Source organism: Salvelinus fontinalis, chromosome 42 (genome assembly GCF_029448725.1).
Source record: "Salvelinus fontinalis isolate EN_2023a chromosome 42, ASM2944872v1, whole genome shotgun sequence".
Lineage (NCBI taxonomy): Eukaryota > Metazoa > Chordata > Actinopteri > Salmoniformes > Salmonidae > Salvelinus > Salvelinus fontinalis.
The window spans coordinates 24616861-24641295 of record NC_074706.1 but is presented as its reverse complement, the minus strand read 5'-3'; the positions used below and the strand labels follow the sequence as shown (position 1 = coordinate 24641295).

General features: G+C 42.9%; 1 protein-coding gene across 2 annotated transcripts in view; it reads right to left on the bottom strand.

Annotated features, from left to right (window-relative positions):
- LOC129841241 (uncharacterized) overlaps positions 1-24435 on the bottom strand; it is a 48421-nt gene that overhangs the window by 5571 nt on the left and 18415 nt on the right. The window contains exons 5-7 of one of the 2 annotated variants that reach the window (XM_055909414.1): positions 16825-16936; positions 15028-15155; positions 2333-3640 (exon numbers count right to left, since the gene is read on the bottom strand). In XM_055909414.1, coding sequence (XP_055765389.1) covers positions 2699-3640; positions 15028-15155; positions 16825-16936 — 1182 coding nt within the window. In that variant the 3' untranslated portion in view covers positions 2333-2698. Of the gene's footprint in view, positions 1-2332; positions 3641-15027; positions 15156-16824; positions 16937-24435 lie in introns of those variants that run through there. The other variant, XM_055909415.1, reaches the window with a different exon arrangement.

The following is a 24435-nucleotide window of genomic DNA, read 5'->3' as shown; positions in this document are numbered from 1 at the left end:
AACTTAGATGGAAAGCTACTGAGGATAGTAGCTGACTCTATAGCCACTCCTATCTGTCATATTTTTAATCTGAGCCTAGAGGAAAGTCTTTGTCCTGAGGCCTGAAGGGAAGCCCAAGTAATTCCACTAGCCAAGAGTGGTAAAGCGGCCTTTACTGGTTCTAACAACAGACATATAAGTTTGCTGCCAGCTCTTAGCAAACTGTTGGGGGAAAATGTGTTTGACCAAATATAATGCTATTTCTCTGTAAACAAATTAACAGACTTTCAGCATGCTTATAGAGAAGGGCACTCATGTACTGCACTGACACAAATGACTGATGATTGGTTGAAATAAATTGATAATAAGATGATTGTGGGAGCTGTACTGTTAGATTTGAGATATTATTTGATATTATTGACCATAACCTGTTGTTGAAAAAACGTATGTGTTATGGCTTTCAACCTCTGCCATATCATGGATTCAGTGCTATCTATCTAATAGAACTCAAAAAGTTTTATTTAATGGTAGGTTCTCTAATGTCAAACATGTAAAGTGTGGTGTACAGCAGGGCAGCTCTCTAGGCCCTCTACTCTTTTCTATTTTTACCAATGACCTGCCACTGGCATTAAACACAGCATGTGTGTCCATGTATGCTGATGATTCAACCATATATGCATCAGCAACCACAGCTAATTAAGTCACTGAAACCCTTAACAAAGAGTCTGTTTTGGAATGGGTGGCCAGTAATAAACTGGTCCTGAACATCTCTAAAACTAAGAGCATTGTATTTGGTACAAATCATTCCTTAAATTCTAGACCTCAGCTGAATCTGGTAATGAATGGTATGGTTGTTGAACAAGTTGGGGAGACAAAATTACTTGGCGTTACCTTAGATTGTCAACTGTCATGGTCAAAACATAGATTCAATGGTTATAAAGATGGGGAGAGGTCAGGCTGTAATAAAGAGATGCTCTGCTTTTTTGACACCACACTCCAAAAAGCAAGTTCTGCAGCCTCTAGTTTTGTCTAATCTTGATTATTGTCCAGTCATGTGTCCAATTACTGCAAGGAAATACCTAGTTAAGCTGCAGCTGGCCCAAAACAGAGCGGCACGTTCTGCTCTTCATTGTAATCAGAGGGCTGATATAAATACTATGCATGCCAGTCTCTCTTGTTTAAGAGTTGAGGAGAGACTGACTGCATCACTTCTTTTTATAAGAAACATTGTGTTGAAAATCCCAAATTGTTTGCATAGTCAATTTACACACAGCTCTAACACACTCTTATCCCATCAGACATGCAACCAGGGGTCTTTTCACAGTCCCTAAATCCAGAACAAATTCAAGAAAGCGTACAGTATTATATAGAGCCCTTATTGCATGGAACTTTTTTCCATCTCATGCTGCTCAAATAAACAGCAAACCTGGTTTCAAAAACAGATAAAGCAATACCTCACGGCACAACACCTCTCCCCTATTTGACCTAGATAGTTTGTGTGTATGTATTGATATGTAGGCAACGTGTGCCTTAAATATCTTTTTATGTAGTTCTGTCGTTGAGCTGTTCTTGTCTATTGATATTCTATATTATGTCATTCTGTATTATGTTTTGTGTGGACCCCAGGAAGAGTAGCTGCTGCTTTTGCAACATCTAATGGGGATCCTAATGAAATACAAAATACCAAAGTAATCAGGGGAATTATTGCATACTATCCACAAACTGACCAAGATCCAATTCTCGATAATGAATCTGATCACGTCAATAGGTGAACGAGGCGACAGGCACTGAGCTATATATGCACGGCGACAGGCCGCGCAGCCTCTGCCTTCTGCAATTTGTACCTCTTGACATGCCTCTGTATCTGTTGAGGATCTTTACACTACGCTCTCACGTTGCTCGCTCCCGCGCCAACTTCAGTTTCCAGTAGCTGTAGTTTCCTTCGCAATGCCCCGTTTTCTTTTTGGCTTTGAGTTATTTCCAAATGAAACACAGCATAGTTGTCTACGACTTTAAAGATCTCTGCCACTGCTGCATTCGCTAGCACCTCCATAACGGAGGCTATTTGAGTGTGAAAAACCATACAGTTAGCCATTGTTAGCAGCTAGCTAGCGTTATCCAGATAACATCTATCAACCAAGTCCTGTCTCCAATGCAAATTAAAGACTACTGCAGTACGTATGTGATGCTGCTCAGTTAAATCTGTCATATTTTGAGTGCCAGGATTTCACTGTCTAAATAACAACAAGAAAAACACACGTGGAAATTGTTGTACAATAAAGATAAATTATCTTATTGGTTGGCATCATAGCTGAAAGGGTGTGCTTAAATGAAAAAGGTATGCACGCTGCTCTTTGAATTACGGTACTGTTTATTACATTACACATCAAATCTCCCATGATCAGTATCTTTCAAGCTGAGAACAGACTTGTTTGGAAAGAACAGTGTGATATTAAGAATAGAGTAGAAAATAATGTAATTATTTTATTCCATCTACATCACCTCCAGTAAGGTAAATATTAAACTGTCCTTGTTTTAGCCTAGGTTTACTGTCTCTCTAAAAACAGGTATTTACTCAAGCCTGTTTCAAATGACAAGTTAACAAAGGGTTAATGAAGGGTATGTGGTTAATTACCCTCTTCCCCAAAACACTTCACAACTATATGTCAACTTAAGAAGAGTTCCCAGATATCCCCTGCGTACATCTCGAGCCGCACTGTTACAATTTCTCCCGGTTGTGGACACTCCTATGTCTGGTAAGGTTAGTCAGGAAGGAGAAGCTCTTGTAACATAGTTTGCACTTGAAGGGCCTCTCCTTGGTGTGAACGGCCTGGTGCTCCCTCAAATAGTCTGCCCTAGCGAAGCGCTTCCCACATGTGGGGCAGGCGTACGGCTTCTCAGCGTCCGTCCTATTACTCGGCCTCCCACGTTGTGACCCAATGACACCAGACGAGACAGAAGCAGGAGCCACCACCCTCAGGTGGTTAGTCTTTGAGCTCCATCCTTGACCTCTAGCCATTGTTTGGGTGTTATTGGGATTGTGTGTTGTGTTATAGGCTAGGTATCTCTTGTGGTGAACGCCCATCCTGACCCTGTCTGTATTGGTGGAGTAACCATGAGGTAACTGAGGAAGGATAGACCCTGGTCCAGGCTTTCTATGAACCCAGTCACCAGGCATTAGACAAGATCCTGAAGGAGAAGACAGACTTCCTGTTAGACTCCCACCGGGGGTGTCTCCCACTACTCTCTGTGAAGGCTGAAGCCCAGGGTGACCTGAATTGTTCATCGTGGATACTGTGGTGTTTGTATCATAGGAACAGGAGGGCCTATCTCTATCAGCCCCAGGCGCTGCTTCATCACTGCACTGAGCCTGTGAAGAGAAGGGTCTGGGCTGCAGACTGGATCCCTGACTGGAGCCTCTGTTTATCTGATGACCACCAGGACTGAGGTTGTTCAGTCCACCTGTCCACTGGTTGTGTTCTGTGTGGTGGTGGAGTCTCTGCCTCTCACGGTTTGGTTCTGTTTCTGACTCGGAAAGGAAAAGCGACGGCTCCTGATCCAGGGTCCTGATCCGGAACCAAGGTTTGTGACCAGCCACCTCAGAGGTCCAGTCTCGCCTGCCAGCAGCACCGGATATCAGCAGGTCCTCATGGACTGCAGACTGTAAACACACATTGAACAGAAAAGCATGACGGTTTATATAAGAAACTCTTTGCTGTACACACAAAACATGACATTATATTATAAAATGTTAACACAGTCAAGACCTTCTATAACACTGTGATTAATGTACCTAACAATATGGAGCCATTGGTGTTTATTTTTTTTTATCCAAATGTGTTGATTCAAGAATGGTAACACTATATTCTCTGTAAATCTGATACCCTCACTTTGATAAAATACATTTTTGAATAATTTGGAAAATATTCAACATTACATTACACACAGCTTGACTACTTTATGTAAAGTAAACATGAATTAAGTTACTATCATTTCCTCATTATAAAACATCAGCATCAAAGGTTGTCACTTTTCATCAATGAAGCAATTTTTCAGACAGCATCACATAACACCATGTTTTCCTCAGTTCACCTCATCCAGTTCCCTACTACATAGATAATGTACATGTGTCGTGTCTTGGCTATCATTAATGTGATGATTGTTTTATCAAATCGATTAACTATGTTTAATTATTACGATGATTAAATTAATCCTGTAACAATTAACTCATTTGCAATCTTGGGGCGCCACAGAAAAAGTTTATTTAACGAATTACCGGTTTCCGAATGAACTCTGAAAGATATAAATATCTCTTACATTTCAGTCATTATTAATTGTTGCCTTCTATCAGTCTCATTCTGAATGTCACAAAATCCTTGGATATCTGCGCAAACACTAGCATAAATGATGAATCAGCGATATACAAATTGGCTTAATTATTTATTTACTAACTAAATAAATAATCACACAGAATTACGTAAACACAAACAGAATAGCTTACACATTGATTACTACATAATGCAATGAAAGGTCTCTAGTGGACTAAACCGATATGACGGTTTGTTACACAAAATGAAAAGGGAGGGGCATGTAGGAAAGAACGGGAGAAAACACAAAGGACTTCACTATCGTACATACAGCTGATAACTATGCTCAAGGAAATGCTAATACTTTGCACATGAACGGCCGCTTATTCGAAAAGAATTGCAATGTATATATTTAAGATTTTCTGTCTTTGTTGTCTCTGTTGAAATCTCCGGTCCATTTTCTGGAAAGTCAGTCGACAAAGTCTCTGGTTGTGTAAGTCTCTGGTTGTCCACCAGAGGTCACCATGTCCTTTGTAGTCGTAGCTTGTTCCTTTTATTCTGGAAGTGTCTGTCATAATGGATAGGTCAGATGTACCAATGGTCGTTCGATAGGGAAATGTTCTCTCGTCTTCGGTCGAGTTTCCTAAACTACTTTACATATACAGCTGCAGACGGTGAATGTGTAGTCTTTAGTTTTGTAGATTTATTAACCATTTGTAACGTATTCAGCTGGAACTGCACGTAACTGGTCTGTAGAGTGGTAGCAATTTCAACGTGGGGACTCATTACATTTTACATTTACATTTACATTTAAGTCATTTAGCAGACGCTCTTATCCAGAGCGACTTACAAATTGGTGTATTCACCTTATGATATCCAGTGGAACAGCCACTTTACAATAGTGCATCTAAATCTTTTAAGGGGGGGGGGGGGGGGTTAGAAGGATTACTTTATCCTATCCTAGGTATTCCTTAAAGAGGTGGGGTTTCAGGTGTCTCCGGAAGGTGGTGATTGACTCCGCTGTCCTGGCGTCGTGAGGGAGTTTGTTCCACCATTGGGGTGCCAGAGCAGCGAACAGTTTTGACTGGGCTGAGCGGGAACTGTACTTCCTCAGAGGTAGGAAGGCGAGCAGGCCAGAGGTGGATGAACGCAGTGCCCTTGTTTGGGTGTAGGGCCTGATCAGAGCCTGAAGGTACGGAGGTGCCGTTCCCCTCACAGCTCCGTAGGCAAGCACCATGGTCTCTAGCGGATGCGAGCTTCAACTGGAAGCCAGTGGAGAGAGCGGAGGAGCGGGGTGACGTGAGAGAACTTGGGAAGGTTGAACACCAGACGGGCTGCGGCGTTCTGGATGAGTTGTAGGGGTTTAATGGCACAGGCAGGGAGCCCAGCCAACAGTGAGTTGCAGTAATCCAGACGGGAGATGACAAGTGCCTGGATTAGGACCTGCGTCGCTTCCTGTGTGAGGCAGGGTCGTACTCTGCGGATGTTGTAGAGCATGAACCTACAGGAATGGGCCACCGCCTTGATGTTAGTTGAGAACGACAGTGTGTTGTCCAGGATCACGCCAAGGTTCTTAGCGCTCTGGGAGGAGGACACAATGGAGTTGTCAACCGTGATGGCGAGATCATGGAACGGGCAGTCTTTCCCCTGGAGGAAGAGCAGCTCCGTCTTGCCGAGGTTCAGCTTGAGGTGGTGATCCGTCATCCACACTGATATGTCTGCCAGACATGCAGAGATGCGATTCGCCACCTGGTTATCAGAAGGGGGAAAGGAGAAGATTAATTGTGTGTCGTCTGCATAGCAATGATAGGAGAGACCATGTGAGGTTATGACAGAGCCAAGTGACTTGGTGTATAGCGAGAATAGGAGAGGGCCTAGAACAGAGCCCTGGGGGACACCAGTGGTGAGAGCACGTGGTGAGGAGACAGATTCTCGCCACGCCACCTGGTAGGAGCGACCTGTCAGGTAGGACGCAATCCAAGCGTGGGCCGCGCCGGAGATGCCCAACTCGGAGAGGGTGGAGAGGAGGATCTGATGGTTCACAGTATCAAAGGCAGCCGATAGGTCTAGAAGGATGAGAGCAGAGGAGAGAGAGTTAGCTTTAGCAGTGCGGAGCGCCTCCGTGACACAGAGAAGAGCAGTCTCAGTTGAATGACTAGTCTTGAAACCTGACTGATTTGGATCAAGAAGGTCATTCTGAGAGAGATAGCAGGAGAGCTGGCCAAGGACGGCACGTTCAAGAGTTTTGGAGAGAAAAGAAAGAAGGGATACTGGTCTGTAGTTGTTGACATCGGAGTAATCGAGTGTAGGTTTTTTCAGAAGGGATGCAACTCTCGCTCTCTTGAAGACGGAAGGGACGTAGCCAGCGGTCAAGGATGAGTTGATGAGCGAGGTGAGGTAAGGGAGAAGGTCTCCGGAAATGGTCTGGAGAAGAGAGGAGGGGATAGGGTCAAGCGGGCAGGTTGTTGGGCGGCCGGCCGTCACAAGACGCGAGATTTCATCTGGGGAGAGAGGGGAGAAAGAGGTCAAAGCACAGGTTAGGGCAGTGTGAGCAGAACCAGCGGTGTCGTTTGACTTAGCAAACGAGGATCGGATGTCGTCAACCTTCTTTTCAAAATGGTTGACGAAGTCATCCGCGGAGAGGGAGGGGGGGGGGAGGATTCAGGAGGGAGGAGAAGGTGGCAAAGAGCTTCCTAGGGTTAGAGGCAGATGCTTGGAATTTCGAGTGGTAGAAAGTGGCTTTAGCAGCAGAGACAGAAGAGGAAAATGTAGAGAGGAGGGAGTGAAAGGATGCCAGGTCCGCAGGGAGGCGAGTTCTCCTCCATTTCCGCTCGGCTGCCCGGAGCCCTGTTCTGTGAGCTCGCAATGAGTCGTCGAGCCACGGAGCAGGAGGGGAGGACCGAGCCGGCCTGGAGGATAGGGGACATAGAGAGTCAAAGGATGCAGAAAGGGAGGAGAGGAGGGTTGAGGAGGCAGAATCAGGAGATAGGTTGGAGAAGGTTTGAGCAGAGGGAAGAGATGATAGGATGGAAGAGGAGAGAGTAGCGGGGGAGAGAGAGCGAAGGTTTGGACGGCGCGATACCATCCGAGTAGGGGCAGAGTGGGAAGTGTTGGATGAGAGCGAGAGGGAAAAGGATACAAGGTAGTGGTCGGAGACTTGGAGGGGAGTTGCAATGAGATTATTGGAAGAACAGCATCTAGTAAAGATGAGGTCAAGCGTATTGCCTGCCTTGTGAGTAGGGGGGGGAAGGTGAGAGGGTGAGGTCAAAAGAGGAGAGGAGTGGAAAGAGGGAGGCAGAGAGGAATGAGTCAAAGGTAGATGTGGGGAGGTTAAAGTCACCCAGAACTGTGAGAGGTGAGCCATCCTCAGGGAAGGAACTTATCAAGGCGTCAAGTTCATTGATGAACTCTCCAAGGGAACCTGGGGGCGATAAATGATAAGGATGTTAAGCTTGAAAGGGCTGGTAACTGTGAAAGCATGGAATTCAAAGGAGGCGATAGACAGATGGGTCAGGGGAGAAAGAGAGAATGTCCACTTGGGAGAGATGAGGATCACAGTGCCACCACCCCGCTGACCAGAAGCTCTCGGGGTGTGCGAGAACACGTGGGCAGACGAGGAGAGAGCAGTAGGAGTAGCAGTGTTATCTGTGGTAATCCATGTTTCCGTCAGTGCCAAGAAGTTGAGGGACTGGAGGGAAGCATAGGCTGAGATGAACTCTGCCTTGTTGGCCGCAGATCGGCAGTTCCAGAGGCTGCCGGAGACCTGGAACTCCACGTGGGTCGTGCGCGCTGGGACCACCAGGTTAGGGTGGCAGCGGCCACGCGGTGTGAAGCGTTTGTATGGTCTGTGCAGAGAGGAGAGAACAGGGATAGACAGACACATAGTTGACAGGCTACAGAAGAGGCTACGCTAATGCAAAGGAGATTGGAATGACAAGTGGACTACACGTCTCGAATGTTCAGAAAGTTAAGCTTACGTAGCAAAAATCTTATTGACTAAAATGATTAAAATGATGCAGTACGGCTGACTGGTGAAGTAGACTAGCTAGCAGTGGCTGCGTTGTTGACTTTGTTTGAAAGTGTTGCTGGCTAGGTAGCCTCGATAACTGGCTAGGTAACCTCGATAACTGGCTAGATAATTACTCTAAACTACACAATTATCTTAGATACAAGGACAGCAAAGACAACTAAGTAGCTAGCTAACTAGCTAACACTACACTAATCAAATCGTTCCGTTGTACTGTTTCGGTAGAAGTTGGCTAGCTGGCTAGCTAGCAGTGTTGACAACGTTAGGCCGGCGAAAATAGCTGTCGTAATGTCTGTGCTCACATGGGCATGGCCACTGACTTGGTTAATACTTCATATGAAAAACAATTCTCTCATTTAGAAGGCTGACATCACATTACATCTTCTCACAAATAGTTTCATATTTAATCATATCAGTTCCCCAACATTTGGATGTGAATCTGATCACTGAGAAATATGCACATTCCGAGATACAGTTATGTTGTTCTACTGTCCTTAGTTACGTCACCAATTAGTAATGAATTTGACAAGATTGTTCTTTAAGTACCCACAGACCATTCCAACTGTTTTGGATTACAGAAATATTGTTTCATTATTCAACTTTTTGATGTTACTGTTTTGGCAGGAGGAATCTCCTTGTAACAAAGAGGTTTTTTTCTCCTCAATCCTGCCAAACCCAACAACAGCAGAGTTTCTACACAGTATTTTCAACCCGTCATAAAACTGGTGGGGGAGAGGGGGGGGGGTCTGGCGCCTATGATCCTCACCCAACAGGGCAAGTCATGACACATGGTTATCAAAATGTCACGCCAGAGTAAGCCTACACGAAACACAGACCTTATCTTAAGTGTTTCTAAAATCTCCTATGGGAAAAATGAATGGTGAAAAAAGATTGTAACCATTTCCCTGTTTGACCACTAGGTTCTATGGGTATTATGACACCTCCACTGTGGGGCTCTATATATCCAAAACCAACAGAATGAACTACAAACTAACTAGTACTACATTACATGTCACTATACTCTATACATGGGTCGTGTGCATTTTCTGTTAGTGTATCCTGAGGTAGCTCCTCTCTGAGAGGAGACTTATTCCCGCAGTGCATACAGGCAAACGGCCTCTCTCCCGTGTGGATCTTCAGGTGCATCTTCAGTTGGTGCTGGTGGGAGAACCTCTTCTCACACTGAGGGCAGCTGTAAAATTTCTGCCATGTGGACCCTCTGGTGCATCTTCAAATTGGACAAGTCAGATAAACTGTCCCAGCACAGATGACAGCCAAACAATTTGTCTTCCATGTGCATCTTCTGGTGCAATGGTTCCCAAACTTTTTTATAGTCCCGTACCCCTTCAAACATTCAACCTCCAGCTGCGTGCCCCCTCGAGCACAAGGGTCAGCGCATTCTCAAATATTGCTTTTTTGCCATTGTAAGCCTGTGGCTTATACAATATATACAATACACTTATTAAACATAAGAATGAGTGTGAGTTTGTCACAACCTCAGCTCGTGGGAAGTGACAAAGAGCTCTTATAGGACCAGGGCACAAATAATAATATAATAATAATCAATAATTTTGCTCTTTATTTAGCCATCTTAAATATAAAACTTTATTTTTTCATCAAAAATTGTGAATAACTCACCACAGGTAAATGAGAAGGGTGTGCTTGAAAGGATGCACATAACACTGCAATGTTGGGTTGTATTGGAGAGACTCTCAGTCGTAAATCATTTTCCACACACAGTCTGTGCCTGTATTTAGTTTTCATGCTAGTGAGGGCCGAGAATCCACTCTCACATAGGTACGTGGTTGCAAAAGGCATCAGTGTCTTAACAGCGCGATTTGCCAAGGCATGATACTCTGAGCGCAGCCCAATCCAGAAATCTGTCAGTGGCTTCTGATTAAATTACATTTTCATAGAACCGCTTGTTGCAATTTCGATGAGGCTCTCTTGTTCAGATATCGGTAAGTGGACTGGAGGCAGGGCATGGGGGAAGGTCCTTGTTAATGCAGACAGAGAAGAACTCCAACTTCTTAATCATAACCTCAATTTTGTCACGCACATTGAATTTAGTTGCGGAGAGTCCCTGTAATCCTAGATTCAGATCATTCAAGCGAGAAAAAACCTCACCCAGATAGGCCAGTCGTGTGAGAAACTCATTATCATGCAAGCGGTCAGACTAGTGAAATTATGGTCAGTAAGAAAACTTTAAGCTTGTCTCTCAATTAAAATAAACGTGTCAATACTTTGCCCCTTGATAACCAGCGCACTTCTGTATGCTGTAAAAGCGTTACATGGTCGCTGCCCATATCATTGCATTGTGCAGAAAATACACGAGAGTTCAGGGCCTTGCTTTAACTAAGTTAACCATTTTCACTGTAGTGTACAAAACGCCTTTCAAGCTGTCAGGCATTCCCTTGGCAGCAAGAGCCTCTCGGTGGATTCTGCAGTGTACCTAAGTGGCGTCGGGAGCAACTGCTTGCACGAGTGTTACCACTCCATTATGTCTCCCTGTCATGGCTTTTGTGGCATCAGTACAGATACCAACACATCTTGACCACCAAAGTCCATTTGATGTCACAAAGCTGTCCAGTACTTTAAAAATATCCTCCCCTGTTGTCCTGGTTTCCAGTAGAGGATGTCTGCCTTAATGATTCATCCAGCTGAAACGCATAGAATTCACTAGCTCGTAATGCGAAGCAGTAATTGTTTCAAAACATCTCCTGCCATGTCACTGATTCGTCGTGAAACAGTGTTGTTTGATGAAGGCATTGTCTGTATAGTTTTTTTGGCCTTTTCCCCCAGCATTGTTCCAGCCATACCCGTGGCAGCAGGAAGAATGAAGTCCTCCACAATAGTATGGGGCTTGCCTGTTCTAGCCACTCGGTAGCTCACAATTTAAGACTCTTCTAGCCCCTTCTTATTAATGGTATCTGTTGCTTTTATACATGTCTTACTACTCGAAAGTCATCTTAATTCTCGCTCCAAAAACTCCTGTGGCTTATTTTTCAAATTGGCATGTTCTGTTTCTAAAAATCTGCACAAGAATGAAGGTTTCATCGAGTGGTGAGATAGTACTTTTGCACATATAAGTGAACCCCAAATCAATGTAGTTCTCATCATATTTGCACCTCTTCGATGATCCAATGTCCCTGTCTGTTGTTCGGTGCTTTCCCAGATAAGGGAGCAGTAGCTCTTCGGCTGCATCATATTCATAACTATCAGTGTCCATGCTAGGTGGACTAACAACAAATGTAGAATTACTGATGCTAGCATTGGATGTGCTCGTGGAAGCAGAACAACTTGTGTCGTTGACAAGTGCAGGTGTAGTACAGCTGGTATGTGTCTCTATGGATGCGGGCTTTACTTTTTTGAACCATTTATCAATTTTCGAGCAAACGGAATGAGCAGCAGCTACGTTTGGCTACATACGGACCGTTAGTGGAATTCCCGCGAGAGAGTAACGGTTAATGTGATTGGATGTTAATTATTTGACTAGGCTACCTGTATTTGACATTGTGTTATTTCGCTGAACACGAGATGGTTTAACTTTATTTCTGGCAGTGAAACGAGGCTACTCAGGCGAGAAAAAAACCTGACCAAAATGTATAGCCCCGTTGGAAAATATAAATGTTGTTTGAAAATGTGAAGAATTTTTTAATTTTAAATTTTTTAAACGTAAATCACATTTTTATTTGGCGTACCCCTGGCGGCATTGCACGTACCCCAGTTTGGGAATACCTGCTCTGGTGGATCTCCACCTGTTGGGGGAAACTGAAGGCTTTCCCACAGAACGAACACATGAGGCGCTTCTCTTTGGCGATGCCACCTTTACTGATTCTGTCTCTACTACTGTCACGTGTCAATGGGCTTGTGTAGCCATTTAGTGTTGAGGAACTGGCATTGTCTGATGTTTGGTTTAACATAGAGAGAGTGTGAGGAGGATGAAGGCCAGGGAGTGTCTGTGTTGTCGCAGGGTCCATATTCCAGTTGATACATCTTTCTGACAGCAGGCTGAAGGAATTTTTTTGCAATAATTTCTTGTGACCCCATCCCAAATATAATGACACAACCTTAAAATCGGTATATTTCGATTTTACTTATCAAATTGAAAATAAAAAAATATATATATTTACTCAATAAAATTTTATTTTTCAAATGACCTTTCTCAAAAATATTTGTATATTGTCCATTACAATAAACTGTACTGTTCATTTTTTGTTCAAAAAACAAACACAGAAAATGCATTTAAAAACAAATATTGACAACCCCACTTCAGTTGCCACAGGGTTGCGACCCCAACTTTGAATAACACTGTGTTAAGGGGTTAACCTGAGTCTCTCTGAATCACAACTAGGATGGAGTCTGTGTCCATTCTCTCTAGCCACATCCCCGTCTCTAGCCACATCCCGACACCTTCCCGTCCCCTCACACCAAATCTACGCCTCGTCCTGGTCTCAGCCAGTCTGTTGTCATGAAGACAAATATTAGGGATGGGCACGTTATTCGGATATTTGAATATCCACAGACATTAATATTCGATTACATGGGAAAGTATTCATTTTTGAGGGGGAAAAATCTGTATATTTTAACAATGAAAAGGCATTGTCTAAAATCAAATAAACTCAGCAAAAAAAGAAACGTCCTCCTCAACTGCGTTTATTTTCAGCAAACTTAACATGTGTAAATATTTGTATGAACATAACAAGATTCAACAACTGAGACATAAACTGAACAAGTTCCACAGACATGTGACTAACAGAAATGGAATAATGAGTCCCTTAACAAAGGGGGGGCCAAATCAAAAGTAAGCCACCAGCTGCATTAAGTACTGCAGTACATCTCCTCCTCATGGACTACACCAGATTTACCAGTTCTTGCTGTGAGATGTTACCCCACTCTTCTACCAAGGCACCTGCAAGTTCCTGGACATTTCTGGGGGGAATGGCCCTAGCCCTCACCCTCCGATCCAACAGGTCCCAGGCGTGCTCAATGGGATTGAGATCCGGGCTCTTCGCTGGCCATGGCAGAACACTGACATTCCTGTCTTGCAGGAAATCACGTACAGAACAAACAGTATGGCTGGTGGCATTGTCATGCTGGAGGGTCATGTCAGGATGAGCCTGCAGGAAGGGTACCACATGAGGAAGGAGGATGTCTTCCCTGTAACGCGCAGTGTTGAGATTGCCTGCAATGACAACAAGCTCAGTCCGATGACGGTGTGACACACCGCCCCAGACCATGACGGACCCTCCACCTCCAAATTGATCCCGCTCCAGAGTACAGGTCTCGGTGTAACTCTCCTTCCTTTGACGATAAACGCGAATCCGACCATCACCCCTGGTGAGACAAAACCGCGACTCGTCAGTGAAGAGCACTTTTTGCCAGGCCTGTCTGGTACATCTGGTACAGCGACATTGGGTTTGTGCCCATAGGCGACGCTGTTTCTGGTGATGTCTGGTGAGGACCTGCTTTACAATAGGCCTACAAGCCCTCAGTCCAGCCTCTCTCCGCCTATTTGCGAACAGTCTGAGCACTGATGGAGGGATTGTGTGTTACTGGTGTAACGTGGGCAGTTGTTGTTGCCATCCTGTACCTGTCCCTTAGGTGTGATGTTCGGAAGTACCAATCCTGTGCAGGTGTTGCAGTCTTCACTGCGAGGAGGATCAGCTGTCTGTCCTGTCTCCCTGTAGCACGGTCTTAGGCATCTCACAGTACAGACATTGCAATTTATTGCCCTGGCCACATCTGCAGTCCTCATGCCTCCATGCAGCATGCCTAAAGGCACGTTCACACAGATGAGCAGGGACCCTGGGCATCTTTCTTTTGGTGTTTTTCAGAGTCACTAGAAAGGCCTCTTTAGTGTCCTAAGTTTTCATAACTGTGACCTTAATTGCCTACCGTCTGTAAGATGTTAGTGTCTTAACGACAGTTCCACAGGTGCATGTTCATTAACTGTTTATGGTTCATTGAACAAGCATGGGTGTTTAAACCCTTTACAATGAAGATCTGTGAAGTTATTTGGATTTTTTACGAATTATCTTTGAAAGACAGGGTCCTGAAAAAGGGCAGTTTTGTTTTTTGCTGAGTTTACAATGATCTATGTGACTTTGCAACATAGTCTACAAGGATAGACCATTAAATTAAAAAAGTATATACTTTTTTTATGAGTGTGCCTCATAAAAAAGACGCACCGGTAGCCTACACATGTTTCACAGGTGTAGCTTGTTGTTATTAGAATCAATCAAAGCGGTGCTACATTGAGAGGGAGATTTCTAATCAATGCAAAATGGAATAAAAATTACAGAATTAAGTTGGCTAAATGAGGAGTAGGCTACACTAATCATCCAACCGGTAGGCTAATGTTTCATATGAATAGAGTTGTAGACAAGTACGGGGAGCGCAGCAAAATAGCTTAAGTGGCCTTGCTACTTCGCTAACTTAACTGACTGCTGTTGCTAGCTAGTTCTTTTACAAATGATTTGATGGAGTCAAGATAGGCACTACCAGATGGTATGATAGCCTATGGCAGCAACAAGTTTGTCTAACCAGCCTTAATCAGGTTTAGCTACTTTCTCTCTCTCTCCCTCCGTGCCAGACAAATGCCCATCCCTTACTTAGATCGGATGTTGTTTTGTGTTTGACTGCCTGTTTCTGGTTGTGGTTAACCGTTTTGTTCCCCAGTCCATAGTTGAAGATGCTGTCCCATCCACTGACCTCCACTATGTTGCCTCTGGTCCTGGCCTGCTCGGTGATGTTGTCCCCCGGGTCCCTGGCTGCACCGGCCTGGTTCTGGGAATCCAAGATGGCTGCCCAGTCTTCTCTGTTAGCCTCCAGCCAACCACCTGCAGGAAGAGGTTACAAAATAGACTTTACAAACATGGCAGAGAACTCTACATATGAAGATTTTTTAAATGTATTACCGGATAATTTTCATACATTATAATGTGTGTAAACATAAGTTATATTGATTTCATTTTATAAATGAAGAATAAAAAAAAAAAAGATTAAATAAATGTTTTCCCTCATCAGTCTACACACAATTCCCCATAATGACAAAGCGAAAACAGGTTTATATAAATTCTTGCAAATGTATTAAATATTAAAAACAGAAATACCTTATTTACATAAGTATTCAGACCCTTTGCTATGAGACTCAAAATTGAGCTCAAGTGCATCCTGTTTCCATTGATCATCCTTGAGATGTTTCTACAACTTGATTGGTGTCCACCTGTGGTAAATTCAATTGATTGGACATGATTTGGAAAGGCACAAACCTGTCTATATAAGGTCCCACAGTTGACAGTGAATGTCAGAGCAAAAACCAATCCATGATGTCGAAGGAATTGTCCGTAGAGCTCCGAGACAGGATTGTGTCGAGTAAACAGATTTGAAGAAGGGTACCAAAAAATGTCTGCAGCATTGAAGGTCCCCAAGGACACAATGGCCTCCATCATTCTTAAATGGAATAAGTTTGGAGCCACCAAGACTCTTCCTAAAGCTGGCTGCCCAGCCAAACTGAGCAATCAGGGGAGAAGGGCCTTGGTCAGGGAGGTGACCAAGAACCCGATAGTCACTCTGACAGAGCAGAATTCCTCTGCGGAGATGGGAGAACCTTCCAGAAGGAAAACTATCTCTGCTGGACTCCAGCAATCAGGCCTTTAGGGTAGAGTGGCCAAACGGACGCCACTTCTCAGTAAAAGACACATGACAGCCCGTTTGAAGTTTGCCAAAAGGCACCTAAAGGACTCTCAGACTTGAGAAACAAGATTATCTGGTTTAATGAAACCAAGATTGAACTCTAAAGCCTGAATGCCAAGCATCACGTCTGGAGGAAACCAGGCACCGCTCATCACCTGGCAAATACCATCCCTATGGTGAAGCATGGTGGTGGCAGCATCATGCTGTGGGGATGTTTTTCAGCAGCATGGATTGGGAGACTAGTCAGGATCGAGGGAAAGATGAACGGAGCAAAGCACAGAGAGATCCTTGATGAAAACCTGCTCCAGACTGGGGCAAAGGTTCACCTTCCAACAAGACAACAACCCTAAGCACACAGCCAAGACAACGCAGGAGTGGCTTCGGGACAAGTCTCTGAATGTCCTTGAGTGGCCCAGCCAGAGCCCAGACTTGAACCCAATCTAACATCTCTATAGAGACCTGAAAATAGCTGTGCAGCGAGGCTACCCATCCAACCTGCCAGAGCTTGAGAGGATATGCAGAGAAGAATGGGAGAACTCCCCAAATATAGGTGTGCCAAGCTTGTAGCGTCATACCCAAGAAGACTCGAGGCTGTAATCGCTGCCAAAGGTGCTTCAACAAAGTTCTGAGTAAAGGGTCTGAATACTTATGTAAATGTAAGATATTTTTTTTTTTTTTTTAATATATTTGCAAAACCTTCTAAACGTGTTTTTGCTTTGTCATCATGGGGTAATATAAGGCTGGAACGTAACACAATGTGGAAAAAGTTAAGGGGTCTGAGTACTTTCTGAATGCGCAATATGTCAACCTTACCTTGCTCCCCCATCTTTAGTCCACTCAGCAGGTCAATGCTCTCTGGTCCGTCTTCTATTGTCTCCTCTTTGACTAGTAGCAGATCAGGCTTCCCATCCTCCATGTCTACTGACTGTAAGAGATACAGAGTGAGAGGATGTTGAATCAAGAAATCTGATATGAGCATCTTCTGATTGAGCAATGGGGGATTGCTATGAGTACTATACAAAAATATTAATTGATTTGATACTTTGCAAATGTGTTAGTTGATTTGATTACTTGACACTCTTAAATGGTTTGATAATTGAAAGGCATGGCTTTAAGGTCAACCCCTTAGTTTAGAACCAACTTCTCTTTTTTTAAACGGCCTATGTGGCATCGATTTGACATTCATTCTAGTGTCAAAATTGACTACAAAGTGTAAATAGGATAATTTTGGTCATTAAGTCAGTCTCGTCCAAAACTGAGTTTTGTTAGTGAGTTCGTGACGACTTACTGGAGGGTTGGTATGGATTACTTACTTGCCCACTTTTGCCAACGATGCCCAATTGCCCAGAGACAACCGCTGCCATGTGGACATTTGTTGTCAAGTCTGCATATGGGTCCAAAGCTCAGCAAAGAGGAGTGAAAATGGTTTTCCATAAAGATGATGCAAACTTCCAATGCATTTCAACAGTATGGCCAGGAATGGATTACATTCGACACGGTCAATTCTGCTGCATGTCAACTGTCAAACAACTGATTTTGGTGAGTAATTAGCTAAGTAGATAACTGGTACTAGCTAGCTAGTAGCTACTTTTGTTTATACAACATTATTTGATATTGCTAGCGAGCCAGGCTAGCTATGATACCACAGATAAAAGGGGAATGATACCGTAGCTATCTAAAATCGACTAGGGACATCAAACTTTCAGGCTGCTGCACAGACACTTTGGAGGCTCTAGTCTAGAGCACCTGGTTAAATTGTATTTAGGAGCATTTTTCAAAAACAAATCAAATTTTATTCAAATTCTACAACAGGTGTAGATCATACCGTGAAATGCTTACTTACAAACCCTTAACCAACAATGCAGTTAAGAAAAATAAGAGTTAAGAAAATATTTAATTAATAAACTAAAGTAAAAAACAACAACAAAAAACAATAAAATAACAATAACGAGGTTAAATACAGGGGGTACCAAACTCTCTAAATGGTTAAATGAGTGTGAAATTGTAACATATATTATCATATCATTTTAAATTAACATCTTGAATTATTTTGCCATATTCAATTACTGTATATTGTGCTAATATCCCTAATGTAGACATTTTGTGTTACTACCTTACAAAGCTTGCATTTTCACCCCATAAAATGTAGTGGAATTACACGTCCTTTTTACCTCAGATGTTAGTATAAAAGTTTAGTCATCACGATGACATAAGACTGATTGCTCGAAACAGATCAATATCTTTGGTTTTGTACAATTGATTTTGTCACACGCACTGGGATGCGCAGGACTTAGAATGCAGAGTTAATTCAATTACCGGGAAATGGCAGGAAAGGTTCAGAGCGGTCTCTCTATAAAAGTCACGAGCCACACACCAGTACATGGATTAGACAGCCAAACTATCACTTAACTAGCAGCCAACCTAGCTATGTTTCCATTAACTTGTCCTGTGATATTTTTATTTATTTATTTATTTTTTATCCCCTTTTCTCCCCAATTTTCGTGGTTTCCAATCGCTAGTAATTACTATCTTGTCTCATCGCTACAACTCCCGTACGGGCTCGGGAGAGACGAAGGTCGAAAGCCACGCGTCCTCTGAAGCACAACTGTCACGAATCCCGCTTCCTGAGTCTGTTTTTGCCTGTGTTCTGTCCTGGAGTGTTTTTCCGGTGTCCTGGAACGCACCCTGTCTGGTTGCCGGGCGACGTAGCTAGTTGGGAGATCTCTGATTACCCGCACCTGTATCCCATCAGCTATCTGCACACCTGGTCCTAATCATCACCCCTCCACTTCATAAGCTCTGACCTGACATCCATTCCCTGCCGGATCGTTAGCCATGAACAGTATGTTGTGCCAGCGTATCAGCCTCCAGTTTGATAGAGTTTGTTTTGTTGTTTTGTACGTCTTGCTTGTCTTGAACTTACCTCCGTTTGTTCTGTCTACAGTCATTCACCCGGAACACTCACCCCATTCCTGCCTGGTCGTCGGTGGCTTCTGTTACTCCCTTGGATCTGCCTAGTCACTCCCATCAACTCACCTCCGCTGCCCGCTCTGCCACCTGGATCTTTCTACCTCTACGTTTAAACTTGTAAATAAATACTCACCTTCGTCCTACTCTCCTTGTCCTGGTCTGCGTCTGGGTTCTACTTAAGAAAACCGTGACAACAGCCCAACCAAGCCGCACTGCTTCTTAACACAGCGCGCCTCCAACCCGGAAGCCAGCCGCACCAATGTGTCGGAGGAAACACCGTGCACCTGGCCCCCTTGGTTAGCGCGCACTACGCCCGGCCCGCCACAGGAGTCGCTGGAGCGCAATGAGACAAGGATATCCCTACCGGCCAAACCCTCCCTAAGCCGGACGATGCTAGGCCAATTGTGCGTCGCCCCACGGACCTCCAGGTCGCGGACGGCTGCGACAGAGCCTGGGCGTGAACCCAGAGACTCTGGTGGCGCAGCTAGCACTGCGATGCAGTGCCCTAGACCACTGTGCCACCCGGGAGGCCCATCCTGTGATATTTTGTCGACATTTAGAAAGTTTACAAAGAAAATAGATGTGACAATTGCCTGCTAGGGTGCGTTTCCATTTAACTATCTTGTACATTTATTTATTTATTTAAAAACAAATCCTTATTTTATATTTAACACTTCAAATTACAATACAATCATAAAACATCACATGTAATTTTTTTTCAGAATAAAAATAAAATAGCATTAAAAGTAAGAAAATAAAAATCACAAGGTTTGACTTTCAAATTTAACTCTCTTGTGTCAATTAAAACATCTGGAAGTAATGACGTGGAAGACCCATTTGCGACCAAGCTTTAACTTCCTGACTGATGTCTTGAGATGTTGCTTCAATATATCCACATAATTTTCCTACCTCGTGATGCCATCTATTTTGTGAAATGCACCAGTCCCTCTTGCAGCAAAGCACCCCCACAACATGATGCTGCCACCCCCGTGCTTCACGGTTGGGATGTTGTTCCTCGGCTTGCAAACCTCCCCCTTTTTCCTCCAAACATAACGATGGTCATTATGGCCAAACAGTTCTATTTTTGTTTCATCAGACCAGAGGACATTTCTCCAAAAAGTGCGATCTTTGTCCCCATGTGCAGTTGCAAACCGTAGTCTGGCTTTTTTATGGCGGTTTTGGAGCATTGGGTTCTTCCTTGCTGAGCGGCCTTTTAGGTTATGTCGATATAGGACTTGTTTTACTGTGGATATAGATACTTTTGTACCTGTTTCCTCCAGCATCTTCACATGGTCCTTTGCTGTTCTGGGATTGATTTGCACTTTTCGCACCAAAGTACGTTCATCTCTAGGAGACAGAAAGCATATCCTTCCTGAGCGGTATGGCAGCTGCGTGGTCCCATGGTGTTTATACTTGCGTACTATTGTTTGTACAGATGAACGTGGTTCCTTCAGGCGTTTGGAAATTGCTCCCAAGGATGAACCAGACTTGTGGAGGACTACTTTTTATTCTGAGGTCTTGGCCGATTTCTTTTTTGATTTTCCCATAATGTCAGGCAAAGAGGCACTGAGTTTGAAGGTAGGCCTTGAAATACATCCACAGGTACACCTCCAATTGACTCAAATGATGTCAATTAGCCTATCAGAAGCTTCTAAAGCCATGCCATCATTTTCTGGAATTTTCCAAGCTGTTTAAAGGCACAGTCAACTTAGTGTATGTAAACTTCTGACCCACTGGAATTGTGATACAGTGAATTATAAGTGAAATATTCTGTCTGTAAACAATTGTTGGAAAAATGACTTGTGTCATGCACAAAGTAGATGCCCTAACCGATTTGCCAAAACTATAGCTTGTTAATAACAAGAAATTTGTGGAGTGGTTGAAAAACAAGTTTTAATGACTCCAACCTAAGTGTATGTAAACTTCCGACTTCAACTGTATTTGTTCAGCACTTTTGAAATGTACGACAGAATTCAGAACATGGGTCGTTCTTACAGTGTTCTCCGTGTACACCAAGTCAAAACCATAGGATAAATAAAGGGGGCATATAAGCAGACAATGAAAGCTCTTACAATATTCGATGACTACATTTCTCCAAAACAGGTTATAGGCTGTGCAGCACCAAGTCAGAACAGTAGACAAAATTAAGAAGGGAAAATAGACCAAATTCTTTGCTAAAAATGTGGGGCTCAAAACAGAGCCCCACCAGCCCTGAATGATGGGTTGACACTGGATGTAACACATATCTCCAGTGTTTGTTTTATCTGTGTTAATTTCAACAGCGTGTAGAACCTGATTTCCCCCTTAATCGATATCAGTGATTTATTGCCACTTGTCAAAACAACAGGGTTTTTGGTGTGTGTGCAGTTCATAAGGTGCTCGTTTAGAAAAGAAAAGTAGGGTAGTATGGGGTAATTGCCCCCCCCCCCCCCTCTGTAATTCACATAAAGACCACAAGATGTCACCTAATTATTTCCCCAACACTTTCCCTGGCTGTCACTGTTCTTGCTGAACAAAATATTTTCCTCTTTGTCATCACAACTTTTGGAGATATTTCAACAAAACGATTTTGTGGTAAGTTGATCTATTCTTTTAAAATTGAAAAAAGTTGTAGATATATTCCAATGAAGTTAGATCTATATATTTTTGTAAATATACAAGTAGGAAAGCCTTACAATAAATAATCCAATTAATTTTTTATCTAATGTAGTAATATGTTGGATAAGTGTTTTGGGGGAAACTCTCCCCCGTCCCCCCGGGGGGCTAGTTACCCCTTTATGGTTATGGATGTGTTTCTACCTGTCATTTAGACAATGACTAGCCTAGTCAGTGCTAGTTTGTGCTAAGTTGCTAGCTTGCAACTTCATTAGCAGTAAATGCTAGCCAGCTAACTAGTTAGCATAAGCTGCTAGGAGTACTAGCTAGCAACCTTACTACCAAATCGTCGGAGGTAAAATACATAAAAAAAGATAACATAACTTAATTTCAGTTGTAAATGTTTCCACTAGTGACTGATATAGCTTTACAGTTAATGCAATATTATAGCCTTTTAGCTATATTATACAGCCTTTAGGTCCCGAAAGCACACACATCCCTGGGTCGCTCGTCTTCTCAGTTCGCTGCAGCTAACGACTGGAACGAGCTGCAACAAACACTCAAACTGGACAGTTTTATCTCAATCTCTTCATTCAAAGACTCAATCATTGACACTCTTACTGACAGTTGTGGCTGCTTTGCGTGATGTATTGTTGTCTCTACCTTCTTGACCTTTGTGCTGTTGTCTGTGTCCAATAATGTTAGTACCACATTTTGTGCTGCTACCATGTTGTGTTGCTACCATGTTGTTGTCATGTTTCTACCATGCTGTGTTGTTGTCTTAGGTCTCTCTTCATGTAGTGTTGTGTTGTCTCTCTTGTCGTGATGTGTGTTTTGTCCTATTTTTATATTTTATTGTTTTATTTTTAATCCCAGCCCCTGTCACCGCAGGAGGCCATTTGCCTTTTGGAAGGCCGTCATTGTAAATAAGAACTTGTTCTTAACTGACTTGCCTAGTTAAATAAAGGTTAAATAAAATGTCATATAGCTAAGTTAGATAGCTATTTACATTTTTAAGAGAGCTTTTCAACTGGCATCTCTCCCCCTGTTTTCAGTCACAGGTGGTGACTGGATTGGGTGTGAGCAGTGCAGGAGGTGGGCTCATGAGTTGTGCTCCAATTTGACTCGGGATAGCTGTATTTGTTACCTACAGGTACAAATTAGAATTGTGCAATAGCAGAGCATGTTACACTAGAGTTAATTAGTTGTTATTAAATGTTATATTCCAATGTCATTGAATGTTATTATTTATATTCCATTCCAATATCCCAATGATTTCTTTTTATGAATTAAAAACAACTATTGAAAACATTTTGCTCCCGAATGTAAGTAAAAAATCTTGCATTATTCAAATCATATTTAAGGCATTTGTACATAATAGATTGTATGGAAAAGGATCAACAAAGAAAGAACAAAGTAAATGTGCAGGTGAGTTAAAAAGAGGGACTTTACATCAAATCTCCTCATAACGCAGATATTATTAAAGGTGACATGTGTAACACCATTCCCCCCATATTTGATTTAAATCATTAAAGTAAGACAGCTAGACTTAGCTTAAATATTACTTACTAAAGAATTTCTAAATAAATCCGATTAAATGGATTTTAACACACTTGTGTGTGGGGGGGGGGGCAGTTACCCCTGAACTTTTTTTTAAAACGCCCCTTTTCTAAAAACAACATTTCATGAAATAAGTATAAACTGTAGCTATTTATTTCCCTTTATAGTTTATTCACCTAAGCATTACCTTCAATGATTTATTTTGATTGTATAAAAAAATATATTTTGATGATATGACAGAAATCACTAAAACGGGTTTGCTCTGCCTAATCAATTTAACATGAAATGTGATGTACTGAGGAAGATGTGCATAGCTCACGTTTGCTACCTTGCTAACAACAGCTAACTGTAGCTCATTGGCATTTACGGTTAATACAGGGAAGGCACTTGCATACTAGCTTGCTAGCTAATCATAGGATGTAGCCAGCTTGCTTTCAATAATGTTTCAACTCAAACTGGCTTGCTAAAGTTAGAAAACTAGCCAACTCATTTAAACTCGGACAAAGATATGATAACTAACCCTGATTTGCCAGTTAGGTAGCTAGCCATCTAGCATTCAGGGGCTTCGTCTGCTAACCCAAAACAACATGCCTTTTATCATAAAAGTTTTATATTTTCTAGGGCAATAATAAATGAAAGATGGTACTTGTCTACTATGGCTCTGGCAGCAAATAGCAAAATGTATAATCAAGCATTCAGCAACGTCCACAGCTGGTTGCATAATAACAATGTCAGCGTCACCAATCTGAATCTATTCTGTAGTTACAGTCCCTCGATTAGCATTTAAATTACTTCCAAACTAAAGAAAGTTATTTTTCTCACAATATTTTATATCACTTGTTGCCCTATCCCTGTGTACTGGTACAGATCTACTTCTCACACCACTCCCCTGAGGATCCCTCCCCCTTGATCCATCTTCCTCTACTTTCTTCACTGCCTCAGCATTCAACAACTTCTGCACTACTCTAACCCTGGAAACCTCAACCTGCCACTCTCGCACCAGACATGCCCAGCCCCATGGGCACCCCTACAATTTTTATTTATTTATTTTACCGTTATTTTACCAGGTAAGTTGACTGAGAACACGTTCTCATTTGCAGCAACGACCTGGGGAATAGTTACAGGGGAGAGGAGGGGGATGAATGAGCCAATTGTAAACTGGGGATTATTAGGTGACCATGATGGTTTGAGGGCCAGATTGGGAATTTAGCCAGGACACCGGGGTTAACACCCCTACTCTTACGATAAGTGCCATGGGATCTTTAATGACCTCAGAGAGTCAGGACACCCGTTTAACGT